This window comes from Nomia melanderi, chromosome 2, assembly GCF_051020985.1.
Source record: "Nomia melanderi isolate GNS246 chromosome 2, iyNomMela1, whole genome shotgun sequence".
In the NCBI taxonomy this organism is placed as follows: domain Eukaryota; kingdom Metazoa; phylum Arthropoda; class Insecta; order Hymenoptera; family Halictidae; genus Nomia; species Nomia melanderi.
This window is the reverse complement of record NC_135000.1, coordinates 11,263,774-11,285,455: the sequence shown is the minus strand read 5'-3', so window position 1 is coordinate 11,285,455 and position 21,682 is coordinate 11,263,774. Positions and strand designations below refer to the sequence as shown.

General features: G+C 31.1%; 1 protein-coding gene and 1 long non-coding RNA gene across 3 annotated transcripts in view; one reads left to right on the top strand and one right to left on the bottom strand.

The window, feature by feature from the left end:
• LOC143174272 (uncharacterized) lies at positions 1 to 444 on the top strand. Its single transcript, XM_076364981.1, has one exon. The coding sequence runs from the start codon at positions 1 to 3 to the stop codon at positions 442 to 444; it is 444 nt and encodes a 147-aa protein (XP_076221096.1).
• Positions 445 to 3,340: 2,896 nt separating this feature from the next.
• The window catches only part of LOC143174269 (uncharacterized), a 316,575-nt gene continuing 298,233 nt past the window's right edge, over positions 3,341 to 21,682 (bottom strand). For both annotated transcript variants that reach the window (XR_012998079.1, XR_012998078.1), the window contains exon 3: positions 3,341 to 3,476. This is a non-coding gene — a long non-coding RNA (uncharacterized LOC143174269). The remainder of the gene's footprint in view (positions 3,477 to 21,682) is intronic.

Genomic DNA, 21,682 nt, shown 5'->3' with positions numbered 1-21,682 from the left:
ATGCAATTAGCTGCGGAAGATCATCAATATTATAAGATACTTTGGCGAGGAAACAAATCGTTACCAATTTTAACTTACGTTTTAAATACCGTTACATATGGTACTGCGTCAACGCAATATTTAGCAATAAAAACGTTGCATCAACTCGCGGAAGATGAAAAAATATATTTCCCAAGAGTAGCCGCGACATTAAAATTAGATTTTTATGTCGATGATCTTTTAACTGGAGCAGATACATTCGACGAGGCAGTGAAAATTCGCGACGAATTAGTAAATATAATTCGCAAGGGAGAATTCGAATTACGCCAATGGTTTTCCACTGATTCGCGTTTATTAGAGTCATACATACAGCAGACAGATGATAAACTCTTTAAGATACTTCCAGGCGAATGGAAGAAGACTTTAGGTTTGTTTTGGAATCGAGTACACGATACTTTAGGGTAATACACGGTTTGAGACAATGATCCTATTCCGCAGGTAAGGAAAAGAAACATTTTATCGCGGTTTACTTGGGTATTATAGGTTACTTGGGAGATTATAGTTAGAAGTAAAATTTTTATGCAGAAACCCTGGTATTTATATTTACAATGGAATGCGTCACTCCCAGAAGATTGGGTTTCGGAATGGAAACATTTTGAGGACAGTTTAGTGCATATCAGAAATATATTCATTCCACAAAGAATCATATGCAACAAATACATACAGTTACAATTGCATGAGTTTTGTGATGCTAGTCAAGCAACAGATGGAGTATATATATATATATATATATATATATATATATATATATATATATATATATATATGTATGTATATATACATGCGTTCCACAAATAATTCAAGCAGTCATATCACACGATTAGAGTTGTCTACCGCGGTTTTATCAACTGGGATTTTTCAAGCAACAATAAAATCTCTCACAGTAGAACACAGTGAACAAAATCATCTTCTGGCCTCACTGTATAATTACCCTGCGTTGGATAAATACATTGGCTCACTCATTAAAAACATTTGTAGCTAATCGCATGAACGAGATTCAGCAATTACTCGAGAAAGTTCAATGGCGCCATGTGCCATCATATACTAATCCACCAGATCCTCTTTCTAGAGGTTCTGATCCGCACGACTTGATCCATAATAATCTTTGGGTTACAAGCCACAATGGCTTCGTGACTCAGAAGACACGTGGCCAGACAATCAAATTATTCTCATGGAAATTCCAAAACGACAAAAAATAGTTGCTCTGGCTACAAAAACTACAGCATCTAATAATTTTCTTGATCGATTTTCTTCAATAGTGAAACTGAAACGTACAATTGTGTACTGTTTGAGATTTTATATTAATGTTAAAAATAAAAAGATCGTAGATGTAAAGCTCGACTAAGCATCCTTCCCGCGGTGTATATTGGAAAATGCTAATGACAGCGGCGCATCACTTTTCGACCCTTATATTCCGAAAAAGATTTAAGCGAAAAAGAATTTGTGTATTTTAAAAACATGTAATGTCAACTATAACAGTAAGTAACAAAAAAGGTGGGATTCCATTTAAGGATGTTAACGTTCAACCTTCACAGGACATTTCAACTAAAAGCGCTACGTACGCCCTCGTAGCCATACAACTTTAATCCGAAACATTTTTTTGTAGCATACGTACTTTTTCTAAAAGAGTGTTTTTACTTAAACTGGGCGTATAAAAGATAAAACTTTCCCGCTGTCATGGGATTAAAGAAGTTTAAAATTGTAGTTGGATTTTCCGTTTATTTGTCCCATTTTCATATGAAAGGATAATTATTTGTTTTAATTTTACATTTTTAAGGGCAGTTAATTATTTTACAAAGTCCTAATAAAAACCGCTGAAAATACCTCCAATAAAACTGTGTGCAAAGTTTATTTGTAATTAAAGATTTTATAAAAAGTTATAAGTTGAGCTTTGATAATTTGGTAAGTTAATTATATTTTGCCAGGCGTAGGTTTTTATAGCTTAAAATTTATGCCAAATAAATCTAAAAACCGTGGCGAACAGAAACCGTGGGAAGCGTTTCCGGGTTAATGCTTTCGTCACAGCCACTCCGAGGGACTCGAAACAGTGACAACAGCTTTCATCGTGAGCCCTAACAAGAGGTACTGCACGACTCGGGAATATGACTCTCCTTATCGTTCCTTGGATCGTGCAGGAAAAGTTAAGTAAGCATCCAGATCCCTAGCGACCAGTTTTCCCTGACGATTCGCACTGCTGTGACCAGTTTGCCTACGCGTTCTTGTAATCTTTTGTTATTGTTACTTATCGTGTTAACGTTGTTCGTTGTTGTTATTGTTACTTGTTGTCGTTATTGCTATTTATCGTTGTTATTGTTACTTGTTGTCGTTATTGCTATTTATCGTTGTTATTGTTACTTGCATTAATAAAATATATCATGGTTATGTGCTTGCTTCGATCTGTTGCACCGGTTCCCAAGGAAGTAAAGTATTTTACTATATTTATATCTCGTTTCAGTTGATAATTAGATCGTTTCGTAATAAAAGGATAGAGTGTTTATAAAGAAGAAAAATTATAGGACTATTAATTCTTAACACTAAACGTACCGCGACCGGTCAAATGACCGGTTTCAAAATTTGATTTAAAATTCTACGTTTTCTTTCATTTATTTAATTTTATATCAATTCCTATATTGCCTGATTAATTGGTCTTTCAATTTTTGCCTTTCATTCTGTTTCTGTTTGTAATAAGAAAAATTGATCGTCTAACTTGTTTACCTTTATTTTATAACGAATTATGATGGGAATAAGTATTGAAAAAGTGCTGGTACGTTTAGTGTTATTAACGATGATACTTTTTGTGCATAGCTTTCAAACAACGTACAACACTGTAAACTTTCAGAACTACGTTTTTAAACCTTGAATATATATACATATATAGTTTTATATTTTACTTTTTCGACCATAAAACATAACTTACACTTATTTACACACGAGTTACTCAACACGTTATGAAAATGAGTTTCAATATATTATTGTATATTATCTAAAATTATTAAATACTAATTCATCTTAAATGTAATTTTTTAAGATGATATATTAATAGTATTTCACAGTATTAAAATTACACTGTTTCTTTATTTGTCTATATATTGACCTCTTTTAGTTGTCGATTTTGTTCAATCGATTGCAATCTTAAGCATTTCAATATTCAAAACCGAAGCATAAAATAAAAAATAAAAACTACAGAATAAAAAATTTTAAAATATATAATGGCATCTGCAGTTTCTCGTAATAATGTGTTTTAAAATTTTTATTTAAGCATTACATTTTATTCCATATTCAATAAAAAATCTAGCCATCAGAATGCTTATACTTGAAAGTAGAAATTAGAGTAATATACTAATTGAAAGTCCAAACTTGAATATTTGGCGACTCAACCCTAGTAATTCTGCTTCCTCTATAGATACTGCATAGTTCAATGTTGCTGTCAAACAAACCTGAAAGTAGAAAAAATATTACGTTTAGTATGAAAACATAAAAGTGCAAAGGTTAAATGTATGTTTAAATTATCTTCCTTACACTAACTAATTGAGATTGTTGTGCGCTTAAGTAAAATTTGATCAGTAACTACATAATTTTGTTAGTTTTATTCAAATTGAATTGAAAAGCCAGTAACACTCTGTTTCTCTAAACAGAAATTAGTATAATTTTTTTTTGTAATATGTTTACGAATATTTGTTCATTATATTACTTTTGTTTGATTGTATTATTCAATTGTACAGACATTTTAAAATACGAGAAGAAACCAAACATTTTGGCTCGTCCGAGCAGAAGTAAATCGACGGATAACATGTCACACCTTCACAGTCAACAATGCCTATATGCGTGCTCTACTTTGTGGTATATAGTAGTGCTCGTCTATTGTAACCCCTTGCCTTATAATATCGTGTCAAACTCGTGGTGAAAACTTCAAGCAGAATTTAACAAACATAAATGCCACGCAGCTCTTGTGAGCTCAAATTAAATATAATTTTCTTACATTAATTACCCTGCTTTGCAGAAAACGTAAATATAGAAGAAATCTAGAATTCGCCTTCTTTTAATAGTAAATTATTAATCATTTGAATCCTATGTGCCGCTTTCGCGTTCATCAGATTTCACGTCGAGAAAACCTAGCGCATTTGAACGATACGGACAACTGACGGCGCACTCGCAATCTGACGAAACGCGCTGAACTTTTCAGACACATGTACCTCGCATCGCTACATTTTTTGTATGTACGTAATCCAAGTAATACATTTTGTATTTCGTTGTTACCTATTATAAATTAGTATATGTATATAATAGTATTAACATAGATTAAGATAATCACTGTCGCGCTGTTTGGCTTTTCTCAGCATAGAATAAAAGTAGCGCTATCGCGCCGCTTGTATCTTTTCGCATTTCATTTAGAAAGCGCTGTTGCGCCGTTCGGCTTTTTTCGACTGTGTTTTTTAGAAAACCTCTGGTACTCAAACGGTTAATACCAAGATAGTCGTATCGATTGTAGCTAAGAAATAAATCATAGAAGAAAGGGTAAAAAAGGAGTATTAGGTTTCCCCCACTTTGCTGAAACGAATGTTCGCAGCTCTGCCCGCGGGCAACGGAAACTGCCTTGATTGCTAGAAGGGCTGCGATCTTCTGTAAAGGCCTCCATACACGCTGAAACTTGCAACGATGCAGGCATCGCTACGAGTGATGGATCTGTGCCCGTCAAGGTTTCATAATACATGTTGCACTCGAATAAAAAGTGAAAAAGACTCAAACCCATCGCTTGTACCGATGCATCGTCGCATTTTTCAGTATGTATGGGGGCCTTAAGAGAAGGAACAGTGATAAACGAACAGAGAAAATCCATCGAGAAGGATCGATTTGATGAAGGAACACAATATGAAGAAGGAAATGAATTAAGAAGCTGCGTGTGTAAACATTTACGCACCTAATATAAATAAATTATATGTATTTAAAAATGAGTTAAAATTTACATTTCCAAGAAACGTAAAACTAGTTGAAAATATAACATGTGAGTATTATTATCGTAAAAGTGTTTATATTATTATACATATGACTGAATTTACATTATTATACTTATGAGTGAAATTCTTTATTATTATATATAGTTTTAAACTATTTATTATATACTTTTTATTGAAGGTTAATCTATTTATTATATAGTTTCTATTGACAGTAATATCAGAACAAAAACTCCTTTTTTGAAATATTTGTTGTATGGTCAATTTTTTGTAACAGATTGACTAACGAGTTAAAACTAAGAAATTTTAAAAAATCTTAAAGGAACATCCACAATTAAATGTGATTTTAAAAAGTACTTTATGCTGTTTCGTAATTGTCTGAGGTTTGTAGTGTAGACGGTTCGCCCTTTTTCGCGTCAATACTTGGGGGCCTGAGAGATAGACCAGGCCCATTGACTAATTTATGACCGAGGGGACCACCAGGACCTGGGTCACGTACGCCCTCGTCTGAAAAGGATTCCTTCTTAGAAAAGCGTTGAGGAAAAGTTAGTTAGTCGCCGTTCCTCGTTAGAGCCACATCGCGTAATAAATATATTTAACCTGACTACGGACTTAGTTTTTATTTTAGTAGCCCTACAGTAGAAATTATTTATTTCGAAAATTTTTGAATGGTATTCGATTTTAGATCTTTCAACTGAATAGATTATTCCGCAGATTTGACAAGTATGGGGAAAGATGCATGAAGCATTAAATTCTTTCTATTTACTTATATTTTTATCTATACCTCATATAATTTATATTCTGCTATATTCGTTAAAAAAAGTGTAAATCGCTGCACTTATATGTTACGCTGGCATGCCATATATTAGCGGCGAAATTCGCATGTTTTATTTACATAAACGTAACACTGTATGGTCCTGTTTTGAAAACTATGTTCTGTTTCTTTTGTTCTACGAGATTCGTCAAATGTGTTTTCTTGTGTACCTAATAATCAGTAAAATTAAAAAATGAATGGATTTTTATCAATACTTAATGTTTTATAAACAGAAGAAAATGTAATACTTATTAGAAAAAGGTAATATAATATAGTGAAATATTTAATACAATATTGTATTTTAACACATTCCGTGCCACGGAAATTTCGGTTATATTTTGCTTATGAATTGTATTGATTTTTTAAATAAAATATTAGCTTATATTCAAGTTTTTGGTACCTTTTATATATTTTGATATTGTTTCTTTATATTCTCGCTGCTTTGTAACGCTTTCCATGTTATTTACGGTTTATTTACATTTATTAATTTACGTTCGCTTATCAGGTAGCAATACAGGCCTGAAAGATTTTATTGATCTTTCAACGAGTATATTTGAATGTTTACGTAAATAATTTTACATATTTGACAAGATAAACGAAATCAGTAAATTCCTGATGGTAAAACACCAGTGGGAAAATTTGTTGTACAATAAATTCTGGTTTCTGTTTGAAACGTGACTCTATTTTTGTTTTATGTATCTTTTTACAAACCGTGTAAGTACGTGCAGGTTTTGCACAGTAGGAAATATCCAAACTTATTAAAAAATAATCCACACGTGAAATAAAATTATTTTAAATATAATTGGTAATGGATGTAGGCAAATCAACTGATAAATATTTAGTTTACAAACGAAAATCTAATGTTTCTCGAGTGAAATTAATGCAAACAACTCATAAAGGAAACTTAACAATTTAATCTATAATATACATATGTATATTCTCATTACGTTGCTCAATGAATTGGGTAAATATATGTAACCCCGGATCAAAAAAATAGAGCCATCACAGTTTTTACACAACATTTTTCACAGTATTCATAGCATTGGAAGTTTAAAAAGTAATTTAATAACAATTTCTTCGTTGTGAGAATACTTTGTACTAAAGAAGTGTAGAAGTTTCAGTGAAAATATTCAACATTTTATAATGAGATACAAATGACATTTTTCGAAACTAACTTGAGAAGAATGGAACATAAATTGAGAAACAAAACTATTTTATTTCAATATTTCACATATTAATGCATTATATAATGTGTAATATTAAATATCGGACTTTACAATTTTGCTGTGCCAAATCAATTGGCGATTGAAATATGTACGTCTCTAGAGTGTAAAAGATTAAAGTTAAGAGTTAAGCAAAGAATTTAAGCCTGAGCTATAAAAAATTAATATCAGGAAACAACCAGACAAGAATCAGATTGCCGATTCATTGTAACTCTACTCAAAGATGACGTTAATGGTGTGCCTAATTTTTTTATGAGGTACAGTAATGTGTCTCTTCCTCGTCCATAAAAATAAATACATACAATAGCCAATTTCTTTTCCAGTTATACACAAAAATATGTATCGTACGGTATATTGGTTTATCGTACTTAATTTATTGGTTACTTCGTATAATATATACAAAACAGTTTCATTCAGATAATAAAGATTGGCGTTGCTAGGGTTGGTTTTCCTGGGGTGAGGTGGTGCCCCGCCTCTCTCGCGCCCACGCTATCGCTTCGTAATTGCCAAAAATCTCTCCAATCTGATAGGAAAGGCCCCCGCACTTTCATCCGAAAAAAGTAAACCCCACTAATAGCAATCTCTATATCTAAATGAAACTCGTGGATATATATTTTAAGAAACAACTTGAATAAATAAAGGTGATGGCAACAAATTTTGGCGTGATGCGAAACTTTAATGTTTCATAAATTTTGAACCAATAGTCAATGCCCAACAAATTTAAAATGCTCATAACAATAATATTAACAATATGTGTTAAGGTCAAGGTCATATGAGAGATTATTGTTTCTATTTATAATTACTATATCTCCCTCTTTTCAAATACATTGTTTGGAATATCTCGAGAACTAAAACCGTTGTTATACGTATAGGGAAACGTTGTTCAGAATGACGTCCTTAACAACATATTTCACAGGCACTGAAATTGGCAAAAAGAACACAACTAAAGATTTACCTAGTTTTGGTTTAAAAGATACCACTACACAACTTTTTGTATCCATTCATATATGTAATTCTTCATTCTTTGAGTGTAAAAATGTTTTTAATTTACGGATGACTCCTTTTCTGTCATTTATTAATAGATTTTTGACCGATCACGAGTTAATTCGTGTTTGCACTTGCATTAGCCATTTCAACTTTTGAAACGCAGGACAATATAGAATGTTGCAAAAGAAACATATTCAAAGTTATATAAAAGGTATGTTCAAAGTTTTATTTCAATTCATTATGTATAAATAAAGTATATTGAAGTTTATTTAGATTGCTTCAACTTTCATATTTAATTGCGGAGTAATAACCGGTGACGTGGGATAGCTTCTGCGTAATTGTTGGTCAACAATGCGTTAAGTTTGATGAGTACCTTCCGTATTGCTGAAACTGATCTGGCATGTTATTCTTACTTTAAATTACAAAAAACTATGAAGGCGGTTTTGTCTGAATTTATGTTGATTTTTGTCAAAATAAAGGAACGTCTACATTTCACTCTACTCTTATTTCAAAGTTCTGTATATGGGATATTTAAATACACCAAAATCCGTCAGTATAACGCGTTCATTAATTTCACAGTTTATTACAATTATGAACAAAAATTGGCCAAGTGCATATAGGACAGGTCGGAAATTGCAGGAACAATTGACCCGTGACAAATGGGCCAATCATGACTTTATATACAAAATAAGGTACGTCGACGGTAAACTTCGATATCAATTTGAATTTGTTACCGGTAGTTGACAAAACGAAATTTATTTGCAACAAATATTCTAAACAGTTTGATTCTAAAAGTGAAAAAATCAATATAAAATCTTAACAATTTTCGTAAGTGAAAGTTGTTTTTGTTAATTAATTATATCTACTCAAAAGAAATGAGAGATACTGACAAATAAAGAGACTCTCTTTAAATACCTGTCAAATTGACGATACTAGTAGAAATAGAAATAGCTATTTTCAATGCTGCTTATTTTAGTGTTAAGTAAATAAAATGCTATGCGTTAGATAATCAATACATTAAAAAGTTACAAAAATTCTTTTATTGGTGAAGAATATGTTCCTGCAAGTAGCTATGATTCCGCCAAAAACGGCCTTGCAAGCAATTACGAATAAGAGTGGCAATGATATCAAAGAAATGATAGTATATATTCACTTCTCAGTTGTTTTGTTGCTCAACTATATAACAAATGTAGTGACAAATTTCTATAAGACTAAGAACACGTAAATGTACTCTTAGTCTTCATTGCAATGCATATTTTAGAAGAATTGGGAAATACCGGTATTTCATTCGACTTTCGGTATTATATCGGTTTTGGTATTACCTTCTTGACCTTATATCGATAGTAATATTATTTCGGTTTTAACCTCCAGGCCTAATACTAGTATCAAAATTATACCGGTGTTAAATCTTTGATTGCACCACTATGGCTTTTCATTATATTTTCTATAATCTATAACATTGCACCAGTTTTGTTCTTTGTTCATCTATTTCATTTTTATGTTTTTGTGACCAGCGATAACTTCATATTCGAATTAAAATTAAAGTAATAAGAAGGATAAATGACATGTAAATTACGGTTAACCCCTGTTGCCTGAAGAACATATCACACAAGTGAAAGAACAATATGTTGAGCGTTTTGGAAAGATGTACGACCCAAACTCGTTAGATGGAAGGGGATAATACCTTAGTATTAACCAATGTGTTGACAAATGAAATAAATTTTTATGCACGTTCTTTATACATCTTTTTTACAATTCATGTTTTCCTATATTCTAATGCTTAAACTGAAAAGTGATATTTAACGATCGTAACGTGCATTTTTATTCATTTCACCTCTGTTTTAGCAAAATTGTAGCCAATAAATAGAAAATTAATCTAAAATTAATTCAATGTATTGTAATAAATATAATTTAGAAACTGGAATTGATTCTGATTTAATTAATGTATTGTAATAAATATAATGTAGAAACTGGAATCGATTCTGAGTTAATTAATGTATTGTTAATTTTAATAGAAGCATTGCCTTCGTTATAAACTCTGATAATTGTAATGGATAACAGAAGAGAAGTTTGTTCATTTTATTTCTCTGATGACATACTTCTATATACTTCCCTTTGTGAACGTATTAATTTTAATTGTAGAAATGGATCTTTAATTAATGTTGCGACACGTGCGAATCGAAAATGGGATGTTTATGGATTGTAATAACATAACAGAACATGAATAATATTATAATAAAATTCATATTATAATACTGAATAATATTAATCATTGTAGTTTCTAAAAAAGTTACCAATTAAAAGTCATTTCGAGGGAATATCATTAGAAATGTTAAAATTTCAAATGGTCCTTATGCTTTTGATCCATTTCTTATTGTAATTACATTTTTCTATCATATGATTAAAATATTTGCAATACCAACATTATTCTCATTATCTACCCTCAACGAAAAAAACAGAAAATGGAAAATATACCAAAGATAGAATACTTCATTATGAATTCTATGAAAGCAATGCAAAAATGTGTGGGAGAAATATAGCGAGAAGTTAAATTAACAATGTTATAATATCTTGTAAGAACTTTAAAGAAAAACCTTGTGTTTATATAAAATAGTCCAATAAAATCCATTAAAGAAGTGTAAACACGTATTTTATTATTATATAAGTTATAAAATAATATCAAATTGAAAGTAATATCAGCCTTTATGGACTAATGTCATATTTAACGTGTTAACAAGCAAGTCTAGGTTGCAATACTATAATCAACACACTTTAACAGTAATCTCCTTAATAATTTAAATGAAATGCTCCATACGTGATTCAAAAATTTGGAGATCAAAATGAGAATAGTATCTTGCCAGAAATTAATATATCGGACCATCGTTACGTTCACAGCATAAAAAATTACATTTTTCTCTCTTTCTTGATGATTCTTTTTCTGTCTCCTGGAATCCGTGAATCTGTTACATCGAGATTTTTAAGTTTTTATCGGCAATATTTAGATTGACTCAATGATGAGAGCGAACTTTTTAGTAACTGTTTCAGAACGTATTAAGTATACCATTTCCCGCATTAAATCTATATGACTGATGCAAAAAACACAGATTATACTTTACACAACTACGATTACAGAGTAATTATAAAGATTATCCAACGCTGCATTCGTTAAATCCAATCAGTCATATAAACAAAAACAGTAACCTTCAATTAATGGGATTGAGAGTCAATTCTGTGCAATTACAGAATTCGGGGAAGCAGATTCTGTGAAATTAAAAACCACCAAGTTCACAAATATTAATTTAAATATTACATTTAATTAAATAATTTGATATTTGTCAGCGAAAATGATTTTGGTTACTTAATAACTCGGTGATTAAAAGAACCATTGATAATACAGGATGAGCTACGCAATCAAAACTCTGATTAAAGTAGCAAACTAATGATTTTTCTCTATATATCGCTTGTAGTATTTACTTTTCTGTGGAGAATATCGCGCAGAAAAAACTCACTCGTATCGGATGATGTAGGGTGAGAATAAAAGTTCCGTTTTTCGTACAAAGGATTGTAAAATTTAGAAATAAAAAAAACAATCTGGCGATATCCTCTTTCATTTTTTGTAAACCATAACTACCGCGGTTTACTTTTACACTCTTTTTTGATTGATACTGTTATTTTTTACTAAGTTATAGTATGAAATGTTTGTCAATTCAAAATGGACTTTTTGCTCTAGATGCGAGGTAAGAAGTTCCTACTACTTTACAACTTACAATTAGCAGATATTTATTAAATAATTTCTTTTCCTCGTAGACGACTGATTCTCTACCACTTATTCTTTAGCAACTCTACGTTCTTTTATTTTGCTCTCTATTACCCCCTTTGCAACATATTTCATTATATTTAACGGTTTAACACCGCGATTAGTTTATATTATGTAGTTGAGCACTCGTATAAATAGATTGTAAGTGGAGGAATGATAAATCGCTATGCGCGGTAATAAATCCAATAAGATATCATTGCTCCAATGATACTTCTATAACTTCTTCGATATAGACATTGAAAAATATCATCACCCAGAAATAAAGCATAGCATGCACTTATTGCTGAAGAAACATACAATCTTAATACAATTACTTAATTCGCTGTTCAACAATAATTTATGGGGAATAAAAAAACGCACGACGTACTTTTTTTATTCCTGGCCACACATAACCAGAAAATCGTTATACAAGTTGTAAAAATGCCCGAATAGCACTGCCTCCAATGTTTTCTAATACATGTCATTGACTGAATTCGGTGATGCAACACTCAGTCAACTGATAAATAAATAATGATTTTCAATTCGGGACGTGTTGCCCGCCAGACTTTTAGTACCACTCTACCCTACTTCTTGAAATGATATATTTCTGTTCGACATACTTTTCAATATCATCAATAATTTAAAAGGTATGAGAATAGATCGACTTAAATAAAACTTCTTACATAAATAGGAAAAGTGTTTTAATAATCTTTAGATAGTAGCAGTAGTATCTACGTCATTATTTCACTAAAGTACGCTAAAAGCAGAAGGAGAGTTTCAATATTTTCCTTGTAAGGGAGCTGGATCGTCAATGATCTTTCTCCCCAAAGTTTATGCAGGGAAAATATAAATACATAACGTAACTGTTACGCTCTGTTGCTTAAAAAATAAACAATACATAGCTAGATTTTTGAAAATTGAAATTGGTACACTCAAGATACAGCGAAATGTATGGAGATAAATATAAATTCTGTTGAAAGTAGTATATGTAGGTATATTTAAAAGACGTAAGACCTTTAAATACGATATAAAGGTTAATAACAACATTTTTTTTTGTAATGTATATATATTGATAAATAAATACCTATTAGAACACATTTTGTAGTTGCAGATTTTATTTTTGAAGAAAATAACATGGAGACATTTATCTATATGTAATAATTACAATATTAATTTTATTTTATTAATTCGCATCTTTGTACCACAAATTCTATAAAATTATATCACTCGTAAATTCCCAAATCCCCGAAAACGAATTCCCAGAACATAAAATACAATACAAGGCAGGACACAAGAGGAAACGAACAATTTTCTGGTTAAATTATGAAAACTAAAGAATACAGTAACGCCTGTTAGTTTCTGACATATTTCACCTTAAACGTTTTAAATAAAACTACACATACCGTTTGGATGTTAAATAAAAAATTTCGAAATCTCTGGCAATATTTAAAGAGTTAGTAATATGATGTTAATGAGAATCTATTTCCAGTATATTTGTAGGGAAGCTGTTACTACAGTAACCAACATTTCTTCTACCTGAGTAATTTCCAAGATTTTCGATCAAATTAGGCTGTTTTCACTTCTTGAATCATGGCTGATGGAAGACGTATACGTTATTTACTTTCCTAAGAATTATTTTCTATTAAAACTTTAATAAAACCAGTAGTTTACACCTTAATGTATTTTCTTGTATACAAATGTATAAAAGTCTCGTATAAAAGTTGTCAACAAAATATTTTCCTGCTTAATTTTCAATATTCACAGAGAGAAGAATTACCAAAAATGTCGCTGAAATAAGTTAAAAATCACGATATGCATACGAATAGACACGTATATAACCGGTGATACAGTGATTTGATAAAACTACATCGACGAGACATTCCTTATGGAAGCAAGGTAGAGCGTTGAAGACATCTTTTCTTCGTGTAAAATGGAAGATTAACGTTTTCTGGGATAAGGGGAAACGGAAGATGAAAACGCGTAGAGATGATACAGAGTGTTGTCAGAATGGCGCAGCAACTTCTACACTGTGAACGCTGAAAATAGCATCTGACATTCCAATTAAACTTACTTTGCCTTCCGTTAAGTATTACTGTACCACGTAATACTTTATCAGAACGCGCTGCATAGAACATGTATATACACGAGCTTAGATGAACTTAGTAGTAGAAATCGTTTGAAGCTTTCTTTTTTATTTCATCAGAATCTAAGGAAACACCCTCTTTAACTTGAAAAGTAATACCATCATGTACAATGTAAATTCAACAGAAGATTACTCTAGTTTTGAGAATATAAAATATAACATCCAATATATAAGTACATACATTTTTATATAGGTGAGTGAATTAATATTTTCGTTTTCAGAGGTCATGGGGCAAAGTGTGTATAGTGGAATCAATTATTAATGATATACAACTTTTTAAAAAAGCAAATAAGTATAAACGACTGTGAATGAAAATAATTGCGATGAGTACATACTTGTAAGCAAGATAAAAATTCAGATAGAAAAAGGTGTAAAGTTCAAAGTGTGACAAAAGTTACAGAAAGTATTACGACAATAAGAAGGAGAAACGGGAACCGATAAAGGTTGTAAGGCGTGAGAAAAATCGTGAAGAAGAAGTTATACATTAGATATATAAGGTAACGTTGAAAAACGAGACGATTTTAGAAAGGGTGGCGCATATGCGAATAAAATGTTAAGAAATAAAATGGTGATGTGTAAAAGTCAGAATGAAACGAATAAATATATGAAAAAATATGCATAAAACCGAAAAAATGAAACAGGAACTTCTTAAATGCGAAGGGAACTTGAAATGGATCATATAAAAGTAATTTTCGAAGATTAAATTGAAAATCATTCTCTTTTGGATCCTTAGAAACAAGATAAACAAGAAAACAATGCATATCAAATGATGAGTGAAGAAAATATCGTACTTAGAAACGTTATTATTTCGTGAATATAAATCTTATAGGAATGAATGCACCAAATATGAGTAAAACAGTAGTCTACTGCCTTTACTCAATTTTAGATATTTCAATATAATTTTACTTTAAAGATCTTCATTTTATCACTAAAACGAGAAATCAGTCGGAAGAGATCTAAAAGTATATACAGAATTCAGTGAAGTAGTAGCAGAAGTTTTTCGCAATTATCTCGAAAGCTTCTGTATGAAACATATAAAGAAAGAAGATGTTTAAAATCATGCTCCTAACAAAATATTTAACAATCTTCAAGATTCGGGAAATGCGAGTACATCAGCGGGTTAACTATAATAGTTGGAAAACTCGTTTCGTACATGTAGTGTCGTGTCTGTGTCATCATGTTTTACCCCGATAAAGCCCATGTGATTTCAAATTTAGAAAAATACCTTACAAAAATCTCAATCTTGTTTACCTTAAAAAAAACTGCCGTCAAACTGAAAGGATTTTTGGTAATTATAAAGTACAAGCGTGGATGGGGGAGAGCCTCTGTCCTTCCCCCTGCACCCCTACACCGTGAAAAGACAAGCTTTATCCGTACCAACCTTTATTACCTACGTAAAACTTATTTCTATATGTACGAAGGAACGTATGAAACTACTGGAACTTTTGGAATAACAGCATGTATATGAAGAAACTTATTCCAAACGATGACCTTGACAACATATCTCTAGGTCATTCCAATGATGTCCTTGACAACAAATATCAAGGTCAATCCCTTTAGTAAGATTGTTTTATTTCTGTGTAATTATCAAAAGGTTTCACATTCACAGCTTGTTTTTAATTACATAACAAAAACTACATTTTTTTAATCACTCCCGATTGACTTTTCGTTTCTATGATAAATTAATAAAATTAGTAAAATTAAGAAAATTGGAGAATTGGGAAACGGCACTGAACTACAGTTTACCCAAATATGCACTATTTCTGCAACAATTAACGTCGCGCAACTAGTTAGACAGCGGAAGTCTATGAAACAATAGATTCCACTTTGCGATTGTCTTCGTTGGCTGGTGACTCGTTACAGACGCGCGGTCGAAGACAAAGAAAGATATTAACCAGCGCGCGAAAGAGAAGGATGTGATCATGAACACTTGTGTAATTGATCACGTGGTTTGCTTTACTCTATCTTTCGTTCTCGTCCTCATGTTCTGTATCGTATGTGTGCGGCTCGCCAGTCGGGTTAAACGAAACACGACACTTACCTTGCACCATTCGCGTTGTCGCACTTTACATTCGGTGTATCATCATTGATGATAGATCATTGAAAACGTAACACTGAAGTTCTTTTGTATAAAAAGTAAACGTATAACTAATTGAATATTGTCTTCAATTGAGCATGTCCTCAGATATACATAAATACATATAGTAGCATACAACATAGACTACTTTAAAGTCATTTCTTATCGTAAAAAGAAAGCGGTTCAAAATGAAATTTAGTGATAGCAAAAAGTTAAGTATGATTTTAGTTTACAGTTTGTGCAGTAAAAATGCAACAAGAGTCAAAATTGTTTACGTTGAGAAATTTCCTAATCGAAATCCACCAATACGAATAATAAGTACTATATATAACCAGCTGTGATCCGTAAATAAGTGGTTATTTCATAAACATACAATTGAATTACATTAATCATAGTAATTTAAGCTTATAAGGAAAAGAGTGTGGATAAGAAATATCAAGATCATATCCCAAGCGTTGGTTGGCGAAATTAATGTTAGTTGCCCATAATTACCTATATCATTTGCGTGTAACACAGAATTTCATGAACCTGTTTGAACCAAATGAAAATTCGCTATATTCTCAAACAGTTTTAATCAGAATTAAATTATTACATACAGAATTAAAGTATATATTACTACAAAATGAACTTTACATTGCGATAATTCTAAGTTTTGTGCTTCTGGACATCATACTTCCGCGATTCGTATGTTACTATTATTATACAGCTTGGAAAAATCGAACGTTAAAAACCTATAGCCTTAGAACGGAAGGAATGAAAATAAATCGATTGAAAACTAATATAGATGACTGGATTTTGCAAGGTAAAACTTGTTTTTATTGTTCATGATAAATAATACTATAACTTTAATAGAATAAAATATTCCCGACATTCAGGTTTGATTAAAAAAGACTTTGCTTAAAAAACATTATTCTTTAACACTTTGTCAAAATTACTTAAATTAATACTATTTAAAACAAGTAAAATTAGGAATTCAAAATTGCCTGGTTCGATGAAATTCAACCTTTCATACGCGTGAAAGGTTGCTTCAAATTAATTCTGAGGATTACTTCTATACTTCTTGACAAAGCTATAATAAAACCAAACGAAGCAAAAGAATTGGAAGCAGTAGAAAGTGATTAGCGTCTACAATACTACGACAACTACGACTTCAAAGGAGGCTGCAATTTTATTAATAATTCGTCTTATAGTAAGCTCATGAATAAACATTTAATAATACATTTAGAAGATTTCTACACAATAACAGTATTTAAAACTATAATTTACGATTACCGTCCTTTTATCTTCGTGATTTCAAATGGAATGGAACTGCAGTAGGTGAGTGCTCACAATGAGTTAAACTATCCGACAAGATCAAGCATCCCGACATTTGAGTATATCGGATACCTGCTCGAGCACGACGGATTTTTTCAACCCGATACAAATTCGAAATTTGGGTATATATTCATCTCTAATGCTCACCATGTCGTTTCGTTTCTGGACCATTGTCATAAAAATCACAATTTTGAAACCGAACTATAACAATATGAAATTCGAAAAAAAGTAAAAAAGATACCTACTGTATGTAATTTGTAGATTTATCTTAAAAAACAGTTTTATGAGCAAAACCGTTTTCATTTTGCTAATTTGTTTGCAATTCTTTTTATAAAATATTATAAGAAAACAAAAATTACGAACTTAGTATATTACTGTAACAGTTAAATAATCCAAAAAATAAATCAATAGTTAGAGAATCGAAAATACTGCATATTGACACAATATGAATTAACAGTTTAAGAGGTGAAAAACTGAACGACGAAACGAAAACTTTACAAGATTTTACAACACATATGTGGTAAATATTTCGAGATAGTTTATGTTACTTTGATACAATTTCATTTTGTACTTCCGTTTTCTTTTTATCTGTACAATTATTCTCTACTATACAATTTATTTTACGGTGCTCGGTATTTAGATGTATATTTTATTCTTTCTACACGTAGAAATTTGTATTCAACGAATCGTTTAAATTAAATGCTATTATTTAACATGATCCAATAGATTATAGAAAGACGTTTACAATTGGGTTATTTTAATGATTTTAAATATTCATCAAACAATTAGGAAATTTCATAAACGGAAATTCGATTGATGCTACTTAAGCTATGAAAATATCGATTGCTCAAATTTAATTGCTTTAATGTATTTCTTTCTTCAAACTGTTAATTTTTTATAGGAATTAAGCAATTCTAATTATTTGAATGTTAACAACATATCTTCAAACATATATCTTATACACTATTTCATACAAAAAAATATAACACAGGTCTACAAAATTTCACATTTTTTGGGTCACAAAGTTTAATGGGTGATCTTAATACTATTTTTTGTACCGAATTCAGACATGAAATCTGTGTTTTCGATCTCCCTCGGTTTTTAAAAAAAAAATTCACATTTTCAACGTCTTGTTGACAATTTGTATTATAATTATGAAAATTATTCAAACTTTCTTTGCACAATGTTGTTCCATGGATTTGTATGAACGCAATGATGTATATTTTAATAACATTATAAACATTTAAACATGTTTAAACAATGTTCAGAATTAAAATGTTATTTACTCGAAACGCTGCAATTTCTATGGACATTTTTCAATTTACGTTAAAAACTAACGTCCAGGAGGAAATCCAATTCGAATGTATAGTAGGGCTGACATTTTCCTTGCAGAAACTGCTGATAAAAATTCCAGGACTTTCTTTTTCAATTGAAAAATAGAAATAATTGCGACAAAAAATATGGTACCGACAGTATCCCTGAATGTCAACGATGACTTCGCAGTTAATTCATTACGGCCCCTAGAATACTGTTATGCAGAAACGTTTGAATAATTTTCGTGATTACAATACAACAAATATTCAAAGTTAGAAAGTTCAATTCCTCTTCAAAATTGATTCTCTCAAAAACAAAGGGTGATGGAGAAAAACTGATTGCATATTTGAATTCAGCACAAAAAATACTATTAAGATCACCCATTGAATCTTTTGAAACGAGAGTCATGTAGACTAGTATAATCAATGCACCGAATGAAAAATAATTGTTCGATCAGAATAACATGTCACTTTTCTGTATAATAAGTTAAGACTTTAACGGAACTTTCGTTAGAGCGGCCCTTTATATTAATTGTAAGTTAAACGTGCTTTATGCCAAACGAATGGTCAGACTGTATTTTCACGAGCAAGCGTCGCTGTCGAGTTGAAAATTCATTGATCGGAACGTTTCTACGTGTTGCGTCCACACAGAGGGGTGGAAATTGTAACCTGCTTCAGGCAAGTGGTATAGAAAATAGAGGCAAAAAACACTGAGCGTAGAAAGAGCTCTTCGTGGCACAGACACGTGAGGTATTTTTGCTTGCGGGTATTTTTCAAGCTGAAACAGAATTTTTGACGCGACTCGTGCATGAGAGCACGTCGAAGAGGTCGATCGAAGCCAGACAGCCTGAGAGTTAACTCTTCAAACTCCGTAACCACTTGAATCAGCATCAGAGAACGCTGTGTTCCCATACCGTATGAAACTCTTTGTAAGATGGTTTACAGTAGAAAATATATTACGTGCATAAGCACGTTTAATTATCGCGTACACAGGTGACAGGGACGACAAATTTCTAGACATTAATTGTAATAAGTTAAAAAAAATGTATACTCAGTTCAAATATCTATGTACAGTTTGACGGAATTGAATTTAACCGGTTAACTGCGTTTGACGAGTATACGCCATCTTAAATCTTGAAATGATACTAATTCTTTTAACGACGAATTCTTTATTTTTTCACATGAACATGTAATTTACTTCTTTGTTTTTCTGTAGTTTTTCATTAAAATATACCCTAGTCGGATTCGTTCTGCGTTTGACGAGTACATCCTCCATTTTTTTGATTTTATCACGCGCAGAACGAGAGACTTTTGAAACTAAATTCCACAGTTAACAGGTTAAAAATCGGAAAATAAACCGAGGAAGAATTGAATAAATAAGAAAGTTAAATAAGTAAAAGATTGTGTTGTTCATCTACAATACTTTAGGATATTCTGAATACCAATCATTATTGAGATAAAGTTTCATTTAAATAAGCGTTCGTATAAAATTTATATTTTTCTATTATTCAGTATATTACTTTATCTTAGTTAATGTTATTTGAGTAATAATATGATCGTGAAAGATTTTACCGGATAATGACGATATTCTCGCGTGATACGCGAGATTTGTATTACACCATGGACATGTGGCAATGTTTATATTTTGCGTACTGATAATTATAAAAGTGTAAATAAAGATTTGTCGGAAATGAAGTGACTTTTTTCTATCTAAAATTGATAATCTGTTATCGTTCAATTCAATTTTCATGCAAGATGAAATCATTAAATCAGATTCTAAATACCATATGCTTAGCGAAGAGAATATTTTGTAAGTCTTCAATAACCGAAATAAAGTTTAATGTTTTCATGGCACTACAATTTTTAACACTCAATTTACGTGTGGCATTTATCATGTAGGGTAGACGAAGGCGAATAGAACTACGGGGCGAAACGGATAAAAATAAGAATATTGAGCATATTTGTTACGTTGTTATAGATATCAGCATGTTGACTGTACATATTACTTCGTGCACCTTCCCTACACTTAATCCAATATATCTTCAATTGTTTCAAACTGTCGTTTGCCACCAACACGTGTTAGAACTGAAACGAACGCAACAAATTCGTGGTAACCCTAAAATACGTTATTCGAAATTTTACATTTAAAATAGCAGGTTAAGCTTGGAAATTCAAATGTGTTTATTATTATTAATCTCTAAGGTGTCTAAATTCAGTATTTAATGTGCTTTAGATTATTATATTGTATTTTTTCATTTATCGTATTCATTTAGAAATCGTTAAAAACGAGGCTATTCTGATCAAACCTGGCGGGGCGAATCGGATCTCTGGTTTTCACATTTTTCTATGTCTATGGTTATACATATCATGATTATTTATATATAGACATACAAAAAGACAAATCAGAGAATAATATTGCATTTATTGCAATGCAAAATTTATCCACATACCATCAAAAGATTGGGTTTAATGTAATATTTGCGAAGAGTCGGGTCACGAAACCTTTGCTAATAAATGCAGCGTTAAAAGGTAAAATATTTGTGACAAATGTGTCAATTATTAATTTTATTATTATTAAATTGTAATTGATTGTATCTTATATCGTATTATACATAATTTGAACTGATCCGATTCGCCTCGGTCTACCCTGTAAGAAATTATTATACGTATTGTTGTTTTAAACGAAAACTGCCTGCTGCATACATGCTATTTATATTTGACAGGTACACTGTGTTTTCATATATTGTGTTTACATATAGGTTGAAATAGCGTTGTTTGCATCGTCACGTACTCGCGTTGTGAAATTTTAATACTATATCGAACAATATAATCCGCAAATTTTGTATGTATAACCGATAAAAGCAAAATAAATAATAAACATTATAAATACAATATTTACAGGATATTATACTGTGCGCAATAGATATTTTAAATCGTGACTGTGTGAATTAAAATGTATGAAACAATGAACCAGCGAAATTGTATTTTTCGTTTCAGTTTTCGGTTAACTAATTGTCAATATGA

Bases quoted from the DNA above. Each gene is read 5' to 3' on its own strand.
- LOC143174272 (XM_076364981.1), top strand. From the start codon at position 1: ATGCAATTAGCTGCGGAAGATCATCAATATTATAAGATACTTTGGCGA.